Below are 20,076 nucleotides of genomic sequence, written 5' to 3'. Positions count from 1 at the left end.
CTACTGGCTTTAACCAGTTTCAAGATGACGGTGGACCCTTTTCTGCTGACTTGGTGGATCAATCCACTAAGACAAATGCTGACCAACCAGTGGTCGAAGAGTCTTCTTCAACCCCTGATCCGTCTGCGACCACTGACACCAATCCAACCTTTGTACAGCTAGAGGTAAATAATCATTCTCTTTCTCCTAACAATAATCCTAAAACAGGTCCTTCCACTATTACTGCTAATTTGGAGACACCACTACCTGAGATCCCACTGACCTCAGTTTATGATGTGGTACAATCTATGATGAATTTTGACCTCTTCGGTGACAAGTCTGCTCACATGGACATTTCTCAAGATACCGGTCTCTAGAGTACAATTCTCGAGACTGTTCAAGAAGAAGAAGCACCGAAGTCACCACCTCCTCATACGACCGTTGATCCACAATATTCTGATACTATTTCTCCTCCATCGATCGAGCCAACCATTTCACAAGATGTCTCTCCAATTCTTCCTAATCGTGAGGGTATGACCAGAGCCTCTGAGATGGTTCAAAAAGAGATGGATGCTAATCTGGTGCTCGAGGACACTGAAGCTGACCCGGTCGGAGCCCCATATTGATCAACCAGAATCCTTCAAAGCACTGAAGAGGATGAAGGGCCTGAAGCTCATTTTGCTAAATTCTACCACCATCTGGAGCAGTTCAGGAGCCTGATGCTGGATTTTGATGCCCGTCTAGTTGCTTCCAATGTCAGTGTTTCTGATCTTTGCAAAGCAGTGATGAGGAATGTGATCACTCCTCAAATCAACATCAAATCCTACATTAAGGAATTCAAGAGCACCAAGACCATTACCAACGATGCCACCGTCGCCTTATCCAGTCAGTTAAATCAAAATGAACGACGACTTGGGGCTCGCATTGACAATCTTCAATCTATCCTATGCACCCAAATGCAAGAAATTATGGACCATTAACAGAAGAGTGATGCCAAAAGGGAGCATAAATTAGAAGACAGTAGGAGATAAGGAAAATATATGCTGAAGAGGAAAAGATAAGAGCTAAATAAGAAAAAAGGAAACGTGACTAGTCGAAGCGAAGTGGTGGAAGATCCTGATTTAGTATAGGTTTAATTTCATGCACGTATGTGTATTAGGTTTTATTGCTTTCTTTTTTCTTCTTCATTATCTAAATGAAATTCATTATCTAAATGAAATTCATTTTTCTTAAAGTTAAGATGTTTCTGGGACATATGTTTTATCATCACCAAAAAGAGAAAAATTGTTCGATCTCTTAGATTTGGTGATAACAAAAAAATGACTTATTGAACTAGATCAAACTACCTTTGCATATATTACAGGTACTCGACCGTTCTACTGAAAATTCAGAAGAAGTTATTCAACAGGTCTCAAGATGCAAAGCTATCCAACCATTTCAACATTAGTAGCATAATTGATCTATTCGACTGCTTGAGTTCTCAAGACTGTGGCATATGTTCAGTCAATTGTTCACTCTACCTCAAAACATTTGAAAACAGTTGAGTAGAGATGTATTCAGATACAAGCCACACATCTTACAAGGATTTTACCTCTTTTATAAGAAAATTCGGTTGACTGATCATGGACTACAAAAAAGATATTAGAAAATCAAAAATTTTCCTTAAAAGACATACCTCAGAACGGGTTATTTTTTGCTATCAGCGACCATTTTTTCCCTCATTTGGTAAAAGCCAAACCGATAATTAATTGAAGTGTACTATGAATCAAGAAACGATGGCGACAACAATAATTTTGCATTTATGAGCTTACGATAGAACGTTGAACGAGCAAATAGAAACAATACTATAAATAGAAGACACCAAGAAGAGCTACACACTAGACTTTTACTTATCTGAAGTAATAACACAACAAGATTGCATTTTCTAAAATGTTTTCTGAACACTTCTGATCAAGCTTTTTCTTGCACAGTAAATCTACAATAAAAGTAAAATAAAATTTTATGCTAAAATGAATTGCAAGTGCAAGAGTCAAATTATAATATAGTATACGAAATACGAGTATCGTTCTCACAGAGATTGAATAGAAAAATTTAATTTAAACACAATTCTTTAGTTCACAAAACGAAAATTGAATTGATTAATAAATTAAATTGAAGATTACCTAAAATAATTTACTAACACTATATAAATAATATAAATCAAATTAATAAACAAAAATTGTTAGGATCTTGGTTCATATTCCTGAATATCTTTGAACGATTGAATTTCAATTATTAATCGTGCTTCTTTTTGACGATATATATGTGCCTTTTGATGGAATTTTTGGGAGTATCTTAATCTGCCAAAGCTGCTCGTTTCAGGTTGAATTGTAATAGTAAGAATATTGCACTATGTCATTAGGATTTCTTGAACTTATTAGGAATGTATGATCAGTTGAATGTTAATTGCTCAACAAAAGCAATCAAGAGGCTGTTAGATCTGTTACAGATGTGAGATTTTATTGTTGAAATAACAAAATGAAAATTGTTAAACTTTGTTTACGATCAATGTTTTTGTCCCTATTTTTCATTATGTTCCTTTGAATTTATTACATATTTGTTTACGACTTCTATCTACAGATCTCTCTAGATTTTCAGCAGTTTCACAGTTTACACTTTTCACCTCCATTCTGCAGCGATGGTGCAATTGTATGTTGGCACTAAATTTTATTTTTTTCCCTTATTAATATTTATTTCACTCCAAGCTAAAATGATCAAATTCATGGGGAGATACGTTTTCAAATTCAAAGAGAATTAAATGGAGTTGCATCAACTTAAAGAGACTAGTTTGTGCTTACAAAAAGAAAAACTCTATTTATAAAACATGTGACAAATAGAGTTTTAATTTTATTTGATCATATTAAGTAAAAAAGAAAAACTCTATTTGTATAACATGTGACAAAATAAAGATATTTTATTTTTTTTAATGTCAACTAGTTAAACTACAAAAAATTAACATGATGATTGAATATAACAAGTAAAAAGAAAAACTCTATTTGTAAAACATGTGACAAAATAAATATATCTTAATTTTTTAATGTCAACGAGTTAAACTACAAAAAATTAACATTATGATTGAAGCCAAATATTCTGTGACACTAAAACTGAAATCTAATTAAAAATAAGCTTTAAGAATTTCTTTGGAGTGGTCTCTTATTTCATTATTTATAAAATAGAGAAAAAAACAGAATAAATAATATTCCATATAATAATTATATTCCAGATTAATCACTAAAATGAAAGATTTAACATAATCATGCAAAAAATAAGATATAATTGATTATTAACAAAACATAAATGTCAAAATTGAAAATGTTGAAAACGATAAATTATCAAAGAAAAAGACAGAAGATTGAATTATGATCAATAACAAGAAATATACAAAAATTAAACAAGTCATAAAAGTAAAAAATAATTTAAAAAAATTAGAATATGCATTCATTGATATAATTAGTTATTTTGTTAAATTCTTACACAAATATGTGATTCAAAATCTTCCACATAAATATCATCTTTAATTCAATAGGTTACATCAATATATACATAAAAACAAAATTTTTGTCAAAAATAAGTAATTTCTCGTCAAAATGTCATTTCTTAAAAAAGAAAGATATATCATAAATATGAAATATATGTACTGCAATAAATGATAATTTCTATCATTTTTTTCAATTTAAATATCTAATCATTTTTCACTAATTTTTAATAATATCAATTGATAATAATAATGCGCCTCTCGTTCCTTACAATAATAATAAAAAAGAATGGTAAATTTATCATTGTATGGATGGCTATTTAAGTATGCGCATAGGGTGTTTTTTGGCCACGTTCTTCAAAATATTCGATATGATCGAGCTGACATATGTTGAATCAGTATGCAACCACAGTTCTTTCTCCAATGCCCATTTGTACATCATTCCTAGCCTTGACGATTATCACCACGAGCTGGTTGGCAGAAAGTCGAGCATGTACTGAAGATTATGGGGCACCATTCCCATCCGTTAGTGTGAGAAATGGGGAAAAATGTACTCATTCCTTGTCATTGCTCATACTCATTCCTTGTCATTGCTCATTTGAGTATTGAATAAGCTCAAACCACTGATTGGAACAAGTTGACAAGTATCACGATTAGGTTTCACATTCAAGAAAGATACAACACGATCAGATTATTATTTGAAACTTACTTGTCTCAAAAGATCTGCAAGTGCTCTGGGAAGTGCTTCGATGTTCTTCAGAACAACATAGAATGGGAAAGGAAATGAGTCTAAATATTTGGACTCCTTCATCTCTTCCCCCTCATAATTAAATTCCTGGAAGTTGCAATCACGTGAGTATCCTTACAAAGGTGGGGATATAATTAGCTAATAAACGAAATTAAGAGACTGATTGAATAGGCATGAATTACCTTAAGGTCTATGATGGACTCGATGGACTCATTTGACTTTGACTTTGGGTCTGACTTTGGGCTATCAAGAAGCAGGAACGCGACCATGCGTTTCTTGCTCAAGATATCTCTGACATAATGTTTCAATTTTTTCTGTGAGGGTGAGAACCAAAAATAATAAACCATTAAAAGGTTGTTAATTGAAAAATAACACAGGTAATGCATAAATGCTGCTTCTTCCGAACACAGAAAATTAAATAAAATTGAACAACTAGATTTTAGGAACTTAATGAAGAGTTCACCTTCTCAGTAAGGCGGCCATCAGATATAATCAATACAAGCTGCTGGAGAGGATTGTACCCTGAAGGGAGCCGTGCATGCATGGCAGCAGTGTCGAGCATGTTCTTCAGATATTTCACTAGATCAGCCATGGGTTCTTCAGTGATCTTGTTCTCTTGCTTAAAGGTCAAATTTGATATCATCTGTCCCATGGTAACAGTGTAGGCAAGTATGATTTACATTACAGGAAGCATAGGTTAAACTCAGTATATTATCCTATTTTGAGTCTTACATACAAGAAGATGACTTTAAATTATAACAAATAAAAGGTAGTGGCAGAGAAACGAACCTTGATCCCAGCCTCAGCAGTAAAAGATTGGTCAAAGTTGTGCAGCAATTTGATGTTACCCTGCCTCCCAAAACTTGCCACAGCCATTTTTCCCACATCCAGCAGGGACATTGCACGACAAACTGCCACCAATGCTTCAATGGCAAAACCTCCACAATGACCTTCTGACATGCTGCGGGAATCATCCACAGCAATGACAACTTGGTAATCACGTTTACTTGGCTTGGTCCGCCGGAGCCATATATTATCTTTGATCCAACCGCTGGCAACACATGTAATTACCTGGAAATTCAAATATGAGATGGATCCAATCATGCAACGTCGAAAACAGTTCAAAAATTAGATCTCAACGCAATTACCTTCCTCATGTTAACTTTTTTACCAGTCCGGTAATACCCTTCGAGCCTGCTAGCTTGAGTGGGTTCCATGACCAGACGTAACTGTTCAGATAACTCCTGAGACAACCTTGTCGTGAGCAAATCATATTTTTTCCACAGAGTGACCGCATCATCGCTCGCTTCATTGGATTGCTCAGAGCAATGGGCTTTACCCAGCTCATCATCACTCATTGGAAACATGGTAAGTTGATTGAAGTCCTCATGCATGGACCTTTGTACAGATACCGAATTCGACACTCTAGTCTGATCTAAGCCATGAACACCATCACCTTCTTTGGATTCCTTCAGCTGCTTCTCTAAAACTGACTTACCTTGCTGCTTTTTATTGTCATCTACAGAAGGCAAAGCTGAAATTTTGTTAGGGCCAGCTTCAGAAGTCAGTTCGTCAATTTTAATATCAGTGAACGGATCTTGCACATCAGTGTTCCCTGTATCCCTGTTGGCATCATTTTGAGCTACATCTCCATTGATTTGGTCAGCTGTTGCAGGTCCAAGTGCTTGAGCACAACCCTCATATTCAGCAGTATATCCATATTCATCTATGATATCGTCCATAAAATCATCCGAGTATTCAATTTGATCCTGAAGGTCAAGAGACACTTTAACTCTCTCTTTCCATCCATCAAGAGCATTGCCAACACTGCGACAGGGGTTCGGCAGAGATTTCGGAATAACAGACTCAGAACGAGGTAGTGATGTTCTGGGTTGTTCTTGGCTTAATTTCTTCCCGTTTTCAGAGTCAGCAACCTTCACTTCGAATTGCGAGGAATTGTGTAGACCACTTGCTGGAGCAAGTTCATTCATAGTTTTGTTAAAATTGGATAACATTTCATCTGCTGCTGCAAAATCTCCTATATCAGCTAGTTCAAAATCTTCTTTAGGTTGTCCCAAAGATTGAACAGTCGCAATATTGTCATGCACCAAATTAGTAGCAGAGTGAAAAGCATTATTCTCTGGCATTCTAATATCCATTCCTGAATCCTTTTCCAAGCCTTTCTCCTCAGTGGCGGCTGTTTCAGAATTCTTGCCAGACTGCTCCAAGTCTGTGTTTTCCAGGTATTCATTCATTACATTACTCTTTTCCTCATCATTCTTTGAATCCAAAGCATTCAAGTCCTCTGATGATTCGCCATCTTCCATAGGCTCGGTAGTTTCTAGCTCGTCCATGTGAACATCTTCTTCAGTCCTTTGATTCTGCTCATCAAGATTTATCCCCGACGGATCTGAAAAAGCATCATCTTTGTCTATATCCATATCTTCTGCACCATCACAACCTTTTTCATTTTCATCTTTTTGTTCACTGGATATGTTTGCATCAAGATCTCCAGCATCCTCATTAACAGTGTCAAGATCTTCCCCAGCCCGAAGCTCTTCATCATTGGAAGTTTTGACTTTCACAGATGGCCCATTCTCGTACTTCTCATTTGCGTGGTGATTGTCATCGTCACCATCCCCATCCCCATCCCCAAGTTTCGCATCAACTATTTCTCCGTTTGAACCAACTTCTCCCATAGCAGATTCCAGTTGCTCATCCTGATCATCTTCATTTCCATCGTTTCCAGAATCATCACTAACACTAAATGTATCTCCATCAAATTCCTGTTCCATCTCTATCCCTTTCTCATTTTCATTTGGAATGTCAAACATAGCACCCCTCTCTTCATTTGGCTTCAGATTAAAAAGAAAAAAGGAAAAAAATCACAAGACATGTTTTGTTGTGAAAACAACAGTCAGTATCTGACCGCTTGAAACACGTCATATCATACCTTGTCAGAGGTTCCAAGGAGCTGATCTTCATCATTTATTTGATCACTGACATCATTCAGTCCCGAGCCCTCACCCATACCAGTGCCCTTTCCATCTTGAGTTGTTTCTTTCACAATCTCATTTTCTTGATCTTCAGTAGTGCCAAGCCCTTTGGCGAATAATGAAGCAAAAATGTTGGCGAGCACATGAGCCAACATACACACCTACGTGCAAGGGAAATAAAGTACCTCAGGCATACCATCCCATTGTGTTACAAAGTATCGAGCCATCTCAATCTCTGCCTATGCTTCCTTCTTCCGGTTAAGAACAAAAGCAACTTATGCGAGCCACAGAATCAGATTTTATAAGCAAGCTATAATTGAGGTGAGCATATTTTTTCATATTGGATATTATTGTGGTATCATCTGCCCTACTTTTCTTTGTGTATCATCCACTTAATAGATAAAACTTAAATAATTCAATTACAAATAGAAGTTCACAAAAACTTACCACACTGTGGATCTCTAGAAAATCACTCAAAAGTTTATCACCAAAGGCCAGTATCACTTTCAATAGGTCATACAGACGTCTCAAACGTCCATCTCCATAAGAGTTCAGAACTCCTACCTGAGAAAATAATAAGAGCAAGCAACAATTTAAATATCATAAATTTAAATTCTTCAAGGAGAATACATTATGCATGAACTTACAGCAGATTTATTAATAAGGTCCAACTGTAAAAGTTCGGTATCTTTCTCAAATAAGGTTTTCCACTTCTTCATATCTATCAGTGACTCTTCAGTAAGTGCAAAATCACACTTCAAAGACGTAACTCTCTGAAATACACCCAGGACATTCTCATATGTGCTCTCAAGGGGATCATGAAAACCCGAATTTGATTCAGTTACATTTCCATCACCGTGATCTGGATTCCTGTCACCACTATTTGGGAGATTTCTTTCTTGTAAAGAAGAATTAAACTCTTTGGAAATTCTTTGAGCCTGAAAAATGTTAGAATGCTCAAATTGGAGTTCTATCAAGCATTTTCTTCATAGAAAATAATATAAACATGTTCATTTATCATCACAAGATACCATCAAGCTCAAAGACCAACTGTGTTTTTTGTATGGATTTAGCATCTACCTCTTTAAATAAATCTTCGAAATGCCCAATCAGGATATCTGTAACAGCCACTTTTCCATCTTCTGTATCACGGAGTGCGGAAAGATTGTTTTTGAAGGTCTTAATTAACTGAAAGTTTTCTTTTACCAACAGCTCCATTTCTTTAGTCACACCATAAGGTTGCAACTCAATTTCATTCATTGCTACATTTCCATTACTTCCCAGAAGATGGCGATCCAGCAAATCCTGTCAGTAAGTGTCAGTTAAAATAAGATGTCATTTTTCAAAATTCAAACCAAAATAGATGCCCAACAGCATCATAACTAAACACATACCTTAGATTTCTGAAAGTCATCACGGATTTTCTGAATGAACAAACGAATCTTTTCAGCTCCACTTTTGACAGTTGAACAAGTGCTCAGATGAGTGTTCTCAAATGTTAGCAGCAACAAATGTGCTTCATATATCATGGTACAGAAACCATCGAAGAGTTGCTGCAACAGTTGCAGAAAAAGTGGTCAGACTTTGAGGTAAAAGAATATCAACCAGTTGCTTCAGGTTAAGTTACAGGTAGAGAACCTTTTGTTGCCTCATGCATTTGAAAGTGGGGTATTGGTTCTTCGAAAAAGAGAAATCGTTGATAGTGTCCTCAGCCGAATGAATGGAACTGGAGAACAAATTTGATAATCGCAACATGCATTGTCTCAAGCATTTGAGTTTTTCTGCAAAAAGATATGCAGCAGACCTTTGCTCTTGTTGAATCTCAAGAAGATGATCAACATAAGAACCTGATGTTTGGACCTATATATGAGAGGATAATATTACATCATAACTGAGGAAATACAGAGGCACTAAACATCTTTTTATCGGTGTTCTAAATGGCGGGAGGCGGCCGCCTAGACAGGAGGCAGCCATCAACCGCACCGCCTTTGCCCGAGGTGGTTATGTAGGCGGTTGAAGGTGAGATGGGCAGGACGAGGTGGGTTTAGGCAGTCAAAAGTCAACAAAATTTTGAAATCCAACTTTATTAATACATTATGCACTCTCTCCTCTTCAAAACACAATAGTCAACCCAATGAACCACAAGTGCTACATGCCCTACCTTCTTCTGCCTCAAACCTCCGCCGTTGACCGGCCACCTAGGTTAGAACTATTATCACAATAGTATATTACGTTTTTTGGTATTAACATGGTGATAAATCTTTATTTGTACCTTGTATAAATTGTATTCTTTTGTATGAAGATTATTTATGCATAAACATCATTTAATTTATGCATATATTGCAATATAATAAAAGTAGTATAAAAAAATTCAGCCGCCTTACACCGCCATTTACAACACTGCCTTTTATTCAATAATAAAATTTCAAAACTACCATACTAACAAAGATAAAGATGTTTTTGACGAAGGCATACAGAAAAATAAATCAGCAATACGAGAAAAAGCTCCTATGTCTTCTTTATTGGGTCACGGAAAATATCATTTTAGTTATACCTCAATATCCAATTATGAACATAGATCTAACAGCAAATCCACGATTTCATCAAATTGAAATAATTTTCTCTACCATGTACCTGTACGAGACTAAAATCCTTATGGAAATTCTGACTTATTTGCTCTAGAGTTTGCATTGAAGAAATGCTCTTGAAATAGTATTTATTGGCTGTATTCCATATAGCCTCACTGGATGAGCTCTGAAAGAGGTCAAGATCAAAATCGGAATTTCCAGAAGAAATATCACTTTCAGACAACAGTAAATGTTGCACGTCATAAGATGGCTGCAGAAGCCAGGATCTCCTAAATTCATCCTACATGATATAGCAGAAATCAATTGAAAAGTAGTATATTGATTTTTAAGATTGAATTGTAAGTTGGGACCCATAAGGCCACAAATAAAATCAAGAATAACAAAAATATATATACTGCAATATTACCTTGACAAATGTTCTACGCTTGGACAAGCCACAATTATCAAGGAGTCTCAAAAGGTCAGAGAATGCTCTCCTTTTCCTCAAATTCTTATGTTTATTCTCCCAAAGTTCGTCAGAGTGAAGTAGAGAGGTGTAAATTTTTCCGATTGTATGCCATGACTCTTTTCTTTCCCAGTATGAAAGGCATGAAGATGGTGAAGGAACGCTGCAGTTGATGTCATCCATATTTCCTGCATAGCTTGGAAGCATTTAAACAAACAACGAAACAAGCCGTATGCAATTAAGATGAGATAATTTGGAGACTACCTCCTATATTTTGCAAACTCAACTCTACAGTTTCCCACCAATTGGCAAACCACGCCGAGCTGCTACAAAGGGGTTAAGGTTTAATACTTTATGCAAAAATGCAGAAAAATACATGAAACAAAAGGAAATAAAAGTCCACCTGTCTTTAGCTTTACATTGTGCTCGGTTGCAGACAGTATCAAGAAGATTCCTTCTTATATCATAGGGATCAGGAAGGTGGCCAATGCCTTGAATAGATTGGTTGTTTATCTCCGCCTTAGGGGCTTGTTCAAGGAAAGGAATCAGAGGTTGTTGGAGCAGGTCCTGTGAAGATAAGACAAAGAAGATAAATTACAAGGCATTGAAAGGGAAAATGGACATGCATCGATCAGCAAACAAATGACCACATACACAACATATGTCACAATATTTTGTAGAAGTGCATTGATTCAAATCTGTCTCGTTGATAGAGATCATATGCTTACCATAAACTTTTGTACGATCTTTTTTAATTCTTGTCTGGTTCTTTTCATGCTTTCAAAGGCCAAGTGATTCTCAATGTGGTCCCAACGGCATTTCTTCAAAAATGCCGTCAACTCCATCTCGATGTTTCTTCTGTGTGTTTGGATATGTTCCAAAATTCTTTTGCAGAAATAAAGAAATATTAATTTCCAAAAAAACTCACATAAGATGTTTTGAGACAAGCATTATGGACCCCGAATTTCAGGAAACTGGACTCTTACCTTGGCAAGAATTGCACACAGAAGCCAAAAGTATTGTATAAAATTTTCACATTCTCCACTTGACAAGGGCTGCACAATTCATTAGACATTATCAACACAATCTTTATCCTTTCGAAATAAATAATAAAATGGCTTCATGCCCAAACTATTGAATGAAAACAAAAGGTTAATGTCAATCTGTCACAGAGGCAAAGAGCCAGTATTACTACAAGAAGATAGCTGAAAGACTACTACACAGAAAAACCTAAACAAAAACGTGCAATTCTGTTTTACCTTTCATCAGACATTTGTCTTCTCTCTCTGATAATATGCCCATGGAGAGAGAGAACTAATTGAAGTTGCTTTTTAAAGTCTCCAACCCTGGATGTCCTAAAAAAATCTTCCATGCTGCATATTTATTCAGTATTAGCAGTTTCTCAACAAAAATTCAAGAAAATAAAGACTGAACACGTGCCTTCCAATTGTTGATAGCTTGTATTGATTGATATCACCAGTATGGCAACGTTGAAAAACTGAATACAACGGAAACCACAACTGCAAGGAAGTACAAGAAAAAACTAAAACATCAATTGCATGATAGGACATGAAAAGGAGAGTTTGATGCATAAAACAAAAGTTTGGCTTGCTAGGAGCTACAATACTATCCATTCTACTAAGCTTGGTTTGCATACCAAGTTGAGGTTACTTATAGCAATGATGAATTGATTATTTTAATGACACCAATAAAAGCACAATTAACTGTCAAATGCAACCCAAATTAAAATTGAATTTCAAAATGCATGAGAAAGGAAGTCATGCTATATCAAATATCCTAGTTTTGAGTTGAGATACTTGGTTAATATGAGCCGACCCACTTAGTGGGATAAAGGCCTGTGTGTTGTGTGTTGTCGTATACTTGGTTCATATGATTGTCATTGTAAAGGAAAGTTCAACAGTACGTCTGCTTCAACTAGAGAGTGGCCAAGAAAAATAAAAAACAGGAAATTAGAATCCTACTTTTGCAGCACTTCTTTCAATCTGAGATTCAACTTCATCTAGCAGTGCAGGCCAAGATTCAAACTCCAACTTACGCCATGAAGAAATCACGGCGAAAATTGGTTCCAATTGATCTAGAAATACAAAATTCAGAGGGACAACAAATAAGATGATTTATGTTTCATCAGAAAGCCAATAATAATGAATTTGAAAGTAGATAAGTTACCTGATAGAGGAAATTTCACCACTGTTTCTCGCGCAGTTCGTATCCTGCTAAGCAGGAACTGCAAACCCGAAAGAGCCTTCAAAAAGAAAATTAAGTGACACTTAAATGTTAGGAGCTAAAAATATAGATCCAGAATAAATGATACTAGAATTATCTGAATATAATATGTAACATTGTCATCTGGGACTGGGATTGGGGTTGGGAAGATATAGGATCTGGAAATGGCCTAAACAGTCATCTCAAGTCCATATCTACTGTTCAAAATCAAGAGTTTTTATTCTAGAATAGAACACAGTATGTTGGGCTAATATTTCATCTCACCAAGGAACAAGAATTTCACCTCCAGTAAATAATGCATATTTTTACTAATTGCCATAACATGCGACTCTCTGTAGTAAACAAGCATGAAAATAATATACCTTGGCAAGTGGAGTGTCAAGAGGTAGAGCTAAAATCATGTCAATAACTTCCAAAATTTTTTGAAGAGCAGGATGATCATCCCATTCTTTCAACAGAAACAATATTCTCTGTTTAAGAATGGAAACCGGCTCAACCAATTTTGCCAACACGGGCGAATTTGAATCCTGAAATGAGAACCGAAGAGAGAGGAAACATAAGAAATTTTTTTAGAAAATACCGTGTCGTAAGAAAATTAGAAAAGCAAATATGGAAGGAAAAAATCACCTTGTAAAAGTTGTATGCAGAAGTTGCTTTTGTAGAATGGCCGAACTTATTAGCATGCTCCAAACAGAGGCAAAGTAAGTGCTCTGGAGCAATCTTTGCATCGAAAATGGAGGAGAATGAACCATTTAAACCTGGAATAAATAGAACACAAGAATTTTGATCAAGTACGAAAAAAATAATAGGGACGAATCAAGCAACAATAATCACCTTGCATCATTTCCATTCCAAGCATGTAAGTGCCATGGAACGAAGACAGCCTCTCCGCATCAGAAACACTTTTTTTTGGATACATGCTCTCTGAATCAGACACTTGACTACTGGAAAACTGTTTATGAAATTTTGTCAACAAGTAGAAGTGAGAAAAAGAGCTTAATGCAATTCAATAAGGTTCTCCAGAAAATAAAGTCAACGAGATCCACTCGAAAGTAACATATACGAATCGAGAACAAGCAATAGCATTCATCTTCCCTAAACTCAAAATACATAGTGTGCTTCCAACATATGTCATAACTAGATGATAACTTACGTTTGCATATCATAACAAATCTGTTCTCAAGCTCGGGGAAATATGGGCATGTTGTAAAATCACACAACAATTACCAAATTACTTGGTAATACAAAAACCAGCATAAACAAGAAACATATTTACAATGCAATAACTACTGGTCATATGAGCAAGGCAAATGTATTACTCTCTCCAGAATTTCATTAGCATACATATAGGTGGCATAATAACTTCTGCATGGTTCCACATCCATCATGACAACAAATTTGAAGATTCCACCAAAACCAATGGTCCAGTTAAATTGAAAATTCTCAACATTTCTTTATTAGTATATTTGTTCGCAGATTATAATTGCTTTCTTGAAAACAAATTTTTGAGAGGAAATTTTCTGGTTTTATATGAGTGTTGCCATTTAGACTTGTAGAACATGTTATAGGTTTGACATTATGAACTTACACCACACATTAAGTTCTAAAATCCACAAAATGTTCCAGGTAAGCTTACTTTTTTAACAAGGTCCATCGAACCAAATAACTGATTGTGCATGTTGACCATGTCACCCAAATCGGATTCTTCGACTAAGTTCCAATCATTCTCCATAGTTTCAATCTGCATGGAAAAAATGGTACTCCCTCATATAGATCTCACGCTTTGATTTGTAGACCCACAAATGCATATGCATGTCCATTGAAAAATACTGAGAACATGATAAATGTATGTGCTTCTGTTACTGCGGGGACAGAGAAAGGACAAGATTGGGGCCAAAAATATTTTTACCTTCCCATCTAGTTCTTCGGAAAGCATCTCCTGCCACTCTAAGAAGCTATCTTTTGCAAGCAAATTTGAAAATTTTGATACATCAATTTGCGTGATGCTCTCTATCTTGAATGCACGAGCTCTGAATTTGAACCATTGAACCTCCTTTGCCTTTATCTGATGTTTCTGATCCATCCAATTCAACCAATACCGGGAAACCTTATCAAATATCTCTTGCAAGACCTGACAAAACATGGTACAGCATAAAATGATTGCAATGGATGAACTACCGGCTCAGCAACGCAGGCAAGAATTCTCACCTTAAAGGGAGCATCACCAAGGATACGTGCATCAGCTGCAGAAATTTTAATTCGAGCCAGAACATTGTGGTAAACAGCAATATTGAATCGTAAACTTGAGTCCTGCTTAAGAGATAACAAAATATTAAGCGATGTGATAATTCAGAATAGTGGTGGAATAGCATGGTCATCCCCTGCCTTCATATGAGCAGACCATGATGTTTATCACTAATACAGTAATACTAAGTCACTCATTAAAACAAAAAGGAAACTCAAATTTCCGATTACAGCACAAATTCGCATACCATTGTATCACAACCCGAGTCACACGTAGAGCTGGTTATTTTTTTAAGCAAATCCATGTTGATTCCTGCAATACTCATTGATAAATCACTATCATGAATTGAAAGTTCTGGATTCCGACCAGCATTCACTGAAATGATTTTTGAGGCATAGCCTCTAGGGAATCTCATAAATTCATAGATTGCACCCTGTCGAAGACACTTCCAGAGTCAAAGGCAAAAGATACGCAAAACAAAAACAAAAAGGCAAAATAAAAGATAGTTCTGATAAAGAAACATGTCTTAAACTAACCAGACACTGCTCCATATTCTGCTGTCCGTTAGCATTGCACTGTTTATACAGTACAGGAGGAACAAAGAATGACAAGCCTAATTTCATTTCATAAAGTGCAGCCTGAACAGGTTCAATTACATCAAGGTATGCTGAGTATTCATTTGATAATCTATCAATGAAGCACGATGTTGTCCCCTGAAAATAACAAAATATTTGAAGGAAAAAAACAGAATTTTTGCATACAAAGCAGACAAAATACAAGAATTTTAACGGAAAAAAGTTGATCACAAGTTAAAAACTACCTGCCAATTACGCAATTGGTCAATGATCAGTTGAGTTCTTGGACTTTTAACATTCTTCATCCAGGCAACCAAAGTTGCAACAAAGTTAAGAATATCATCACATTCATGCTTCAATTTTTTAAAATTTTCTGGATTGGGACGAAACACCATCTGATACAGGGGTAGACATCAGCAGGTATATGTGAGAATCACTTTTCCACACAAAAACATAATAATAAGTAATAAAACTTATATTGACGAAAGATCTCACGGTATAAAAGACCTCTATCACAAAAAATACATATTATAGCATCAACTTGCTGCAAATATTATGAACTAACACTAGACCTTCATTTAAAGTTAAGATTTAGTATCTCGCCTCTAATTTTTAACATAAAAAAAAATCATTTCAGAACAATTAAGGGTGGAAGGGAACTTGGTGGATATGAAAAGGTGGATACATTCAGCTATTAATACATAATTCAACCTTTTCACTGATGCTTATAAAATAAATATAAAAAACATTTATCCGAAGAAAAAATCAGAGAGACTTGTGGACCTTTCTTCTCAGCCTTCTCCTCTCGGAGTTGAGCCTTTCTAGCAAGTTTATTCTGTTGTAAATAATAGCGTCTCCCAAAGGTGTACTTCCAGCTAAATACATGCATTCTTTCCGAACCTGCGACAACGACGAGATAGGAAAATAAACTAGATCTAAAACCAAGGCAAGGGTTCCAAAAACTGAAACCTAAAATAGGCTATGAATCCAAGGATTTGTCTCTAAACTGTTTCCGAACCACAAAGTAAAAATCATAAGCAGCCACAATGAATTGCAGCATTTAAGGCAAAAATACAGACCAAAATAAACCAAATCACACTCTATTGGATCATACATACAATTTGGACAATCAAACCCTCAGAATTAGAATTAATTTAATATTTGTCTCACAGTTTGTTAATCAGTGTGCAAGAAAACGGTAGATCCTATACCTTGCATGGAGAAAATTATACAGTATCAAACTGACATGCAGATGACAAGAAGTGTACAGTCAACAGTGTGGATGAATTTTCGCTGCAAGAATCAAATGATGGAAAATACCTGAATCTCGAGCTCAAGTGAAGCTATCATTTCTGTAACTTCAGAATACTTGATAGAATATTTTACAGTTGGATCAAGGTCATCACAGCAGATCAAAAGATTGTAGCGCAAGCAACCAATTCGTAGCCATGCATATCCGATTCTTTGCTCTATATCGAAAAAGTTTCAAGTGAAACTGTGAGGACAAATATATTAACAGAAAGTAAAGAAAGTGCCACAAGATCAAGCAAAGTATCACCACCAAAAATTTATAACCGAAACACAATAGTATATTATGTACAAACCATCAGAGGGGCGCAGAGAATAAAGTTCATTCAGCAATGGCTCTGGATAAAGTTCATTCAGCAATGGCTCGATCAAGGAATCAATCAATGATGTAAATACATGGTGGTTTGATGAACCTAGAAGAGAAACCAGATTCTTGATACTTGCTTTCTGCAATATTAGACACCAAGTCACACAAGTGGACTTGAAACCAATTGGCAGGAAACTACCACGCAATCAAAAGGCTAAATTCAATTTTTTAAGGGGAACCATCTCTAGTCTCTAGTGCCAAATGCAATGTCACCAAACGAATAAAAAGTTCACCCAAAACTACAGAAGCATATTCACAAAATATCTACTGAGTGAATTTTATGACATACAAAAAGGTAAGCAAGAACGGAGATGTACCGTATCCTTCGATCTATGGATTGATTGGAAGGCAGATCTGATATTTGCAAAACTGGAATCTTCAAATGATTTTTTGTGTGCATAAATAATCTACGAGTACGATACAGAGGGGGGAGGTCAATCAGGATGTGCCAAGGTTTTCCTTTGAAAATGATGATCAAAATCATTTCGTCAAATCAAAATGAGTACCTGCTGGAAGAGAGAACGTGCAGCAGAGAGCATCATGTCATGTGATTTAACCACATTCGCAGAACTGTGCCAGATGTTATGTGAAGCGACCCTAAGCTTGAGCATATGCGCCGTGTACTCTCTAACAGATTCTTTTTTTTGCCTGATTTTTATAGGAATGCATAAAAGAATCAAACAAATTTGATGGGTGTTGGAAGTCTTGAAAAATTGATGAAAGAAATTAAAGAAAATACCAAAAAATACTACAACAGGAAGGAACCTCACAAGTATAATTTAAGAGATGAAAAACATGAGCTAGCAGCATTTAACTATGATTACAAGTAGCACCCTTAACAATTTAAGATTCATAGTACATACATAAAAATGGGTGCAGTGGACATGTCTATCTAACATATAGAGTTTGAAAATGTGTGAAAATTGGACGGTGATATTCACATACCAACTTCTAGCAGCGATAATGATAATAAATATTTCTAGAATAGAGAAGTAGACAACACCAATTGACATGATTCATTTTCAAATTGCATATAATGTTTAAAATGAGGTGAACGGGTAATCTATACGATTATTACAGCACTAAGAAGTCTTTGTAATTCTTAGGTCTATCGTATAAGGGTACTTTCTTCTAGCTTAGAGTCAACCAAGTGGAAGTCGTTGACACGAGTCTTGCAGAAAGCAAACAGATATTAAGAAAATGGAGTAAATCAAGGAAAGAAATTGCGATTAGAGCGGGTCCTAACACTTACATAATGACTTGCAAGAATGGAGACTTAAATGAGTTGACTGAAAACTCAAGAACAAGAAAAGAGATGATGTTTTGTGTCCATAATGTTGGAAGATTTGAATAGAAAAACCATATCAAAATCTCAAAGGAAACTCAGTTGACAACATATTGATTAATCTATTTCACTTTTGATATGATCAGTATTTTATCTTTTCTACATAAATTCAAATAGAATTTGTTAACATGAAATTTACAACCCGTACAAAAACTTGCCAAATTTTTATTATTATTAGTACAACATAAGATATGAGAAGAGGACTCAGCAGATTGGAGCTTATTGAGATACAAAGAACTTATTTTAATAATACAAGGCTGAAAGTGAAAATCACAAATTTAAACTAACAAATTACATAGACTAAATGATTCAGACTTATTTCCTTACAAGGCTAGAAAAGGAAACAAATTCAAAGTAGCAAGTTAAATTTATTGATTCAGAAAAGGACTTACAAAATATGGCTGACCAATACTGATTTCAGAGGTCGGAAAAGTTTGTAAGGGATCAAAGTATCATAGCCTGGAATCTGAAGGGAGAAGGTATAAAAAAATTGAGTTTTCTGGACAAAACACACTATTTGCGCAAAATTGTTAACATTTCACATGTTGCGAAATACCTCTGCCAGCACAGGGCAGGTTTCCCACAGAGTTACGTGCCATTTAAGCCACATCTCCGAAATAAAACTAGAAATTTTTTCAGTCACTGCATCAGAAGATAAGGCATCAATTATCAAAGTACACCATGCCAATGCCCAAATTCACAGAGAAACACTAACCTCGATCAACTGATGCCCAAGCATCTAAGGTCCATATTATTTTTTGGTGGGGCAAGAAGTCTGTTGGAGGCCTTGAAGAATATTTTAGAGAAAAGTTCAAACATGATTCCAAATCACAAGCCATATCAGATAAAGCCTGCAGTGAGTGACAAGATGAAAATGGTGTTATGACATGAGCAAGATTTTCATCCAACCAAAATGTTAAGCGACTGCAAAATGAAAATAAGAACTCCAAAAAATATACACTGTGCTGTTCTTCAATATCAAGCACAACGATCTCTGTAAGATGCTGCAGTAGCTCCAAATCAAGGAATAAAGTGGTTTCATCAACTAAAGGTTGTGTCTCTAACCAACATTCAAAGCCTGACTTTCTACACAATGCATCCGAAGTTAAGAGACAACAAGCAGAAGAATGAGCTGGCCCAGATTCATGTTTTGTAGTCTCCGCTCTCACTTTCAACTTGTGCTTTTCAAAATTCAGCCTTCCCAAAAGCACCTTGGGAAATTATGCATTCGATAGAATATTGTCAAACAACAAAAACTACAAATAGATTTAAATAAAACAAAACGGATGCATGAACACAAACCTGATACATCTCTTCCAGTCGCAGAATACAATCAAAATTACCAACAGCTTTGCCAATAATATATGATGACATGCAAACTCCTTCAGGAAGAAAATCATCCAATCAAAACAAATAGAGTCATCTCATTAGTGCAATTAATTATTTATAAACAAGAAACGGTAACTTCCTTTTCAATATGTTCCTTCTCCGCATATTTCTCAGAGAAAAATGTAAGATCTGATTACACTAGGAGCAATTTTCGAGCCCAATGGAAATTACTTCACCAAAAATCAGATATAAATAATATTCTCAGGTTCTTTTACCCATTCGTCAAATTCAAATAGTAAATCAAGTCCTACCTAACCATAGTATATGGAGCCTGAAAGAATATGATAGAACTTTTCATTCTTTTTTCATTTAAAGATGTTCTTTTCCTACATA

The 20,076-nt window shown here is 35.6% G+C and overlaps 1 protein-coding gene across 1 annotated transcript in view; it reads right to left on the bottom strand.

Annotated features, from left to right (window-relative positions):
* Positions 1–3,661: 3,661 nt before the first annotated feature.
* Positions 3,662–20,076, bottom strand: part of LOC140975666 (midasin-like) — a 39,089-nt gene continuing 22,674 nt past the window's right edge. Inside the window, exons 37-77 of the mRNA XM_073439509.1 lie at positions 19,657–19,736; positions 19,314–19,565; positions 19,070–19,205; positions 18,911–18,996; positions 18,747–18,820; positions 17,516–17,657; positions 17,327–17,416; positions 16,939–17,089; positions 16,655–16,803; positions 16,118–16,234; positions 15,580–15,729; positions 15,296–15,472; positions 15,007–15,192; positions 14,723–14,824; positions 14,424–14,645; positions 14,151–14,255; positions 13,349–13,466; positions 13,142–13,272; positions 12,877–13,041; positions 12,458–12,533; positions 12,253–12,365; positions 11,711–11,790; positions 11,530–11,643; positions 11,257–11,325; positions 10,999–11,155; positions 10,674–10,837; positions 10,535–10,593; positions 10,232–10,458; positions 9,872–10,105; positions 8,876–9,097; positions 8,632–8,790; positions 8,318–8,542; positions 7,885–8,175; positions 7,685–7,801; positions 7,195–7,398; positions 5,390–7,096; positions 5,031–5,312; positions 4,705–4,884; positions 4,424–4,555; positions 4,203–4,328; positions 3,662–4,116 (exon numbers count right to left, since the gene is read on the bottom strand). Of these exons, the coding sequence (XP_073295610.1) occupies positions 4,081–4,116; positions 4,203–4,328; positions 4,424–4,555; positions 4,705–4,884; positions 5,031–5,312; positions 5,390–7,096; positions 7,195–7,398; positions 7,685–7,801; positions 7,885–8,175; positions 8,318–8,542; positions 8,632–8,790; positions 8,876–9,097; positions 9,872–10,105; positions 10,232–10,458; positions 10,535–10,593; positions 10,674–10,837; positions 10,999–11,155; positions 11,257–11,325; positions 11,530–11,643; positions 11,711–11,790; positions 12,253–12,365; positions 12,458–12,533; positions 12,877–13,041; positions 13,142–13,272; positions 13,349–13,466; positions 14,151–14,255; positions 14,424–14,645; positions 14,723–14,824; positions 15,007–15,192; positions 15,296–15,472; positions 15,580–15,729; positions 16,118–16,234; positions 16,655–16,803; positions 16,939–17,089; positions 17,327–17,416; positions 17,516–17,657; positions 18,747–18,820; positions 18,911–18,996; positions 19,070–19,205; positions 19,314–19,565; positions 19,657–19,736 (7,607 nt within the window). The 3' untranslated portion in view covers positions 3,662–4,080. The remainder of the gene's footprint in view (positions 4,117–4,202; positions 4,329–4,423; positions 4,556–4,704; positions 4,885–5,030; positions 5,313–5,389; positions 7,097–7,194; positions 7,399–7,684; positions 7,802–7,884; positions 8,176–8,317; positions 8,543–8,631; positions 8,791–8,875; positions 9,098–9,871; positions 10,106–10,231; positions 10,459–10,534; positions 10,594–10,673; positions 10,838–10,998; positions 11,156–11,256; positions 11,326–11,529; positions 11,644–11,710; positions 11,791–12,252; positions 12,366–12,457; positions 12,534–12,876; positions 13,042–13,141; positions 13,273–13,348; positions 13,467–14,150; positions 14,256–14,423; positions 14,646–14,722; positions 14,825–15,006; positions 15,193–15,295; positions 15,473–15,579; positions 15,730–16,117; positions 16,235–16,654; positions 16,804–16,938; positions 17,090–17,326; positions 17,417–17,515; positions 17,658–18,746; positions 18,821–18,910; positions 18,997–19,069; positions 19,206–19,313; positions 19,566–19,656; positions 19,737–20,076) is intronic.

This window comes from Primulina huaijiensis, chromosome 4, assembly GCF_012295235.1.
Source record: "Primulina huaijiensis isolate GDHJ02 chromosome 4, ASM1229523v2, whole genome shotgun sequence".
NCBI classification, from domain to species: domain Eukaryota; kingdom Viridiplantae; phylum Streptophyta; class Magnoliopsida; order Lamiales; family Gesneriaceae; genus Primulina; species Primulina huaijiensis.
Note: the sequence above shows the minus strand (reverse complement) of the source record. Positions and strands in the feature narration are given on the sequence as shown.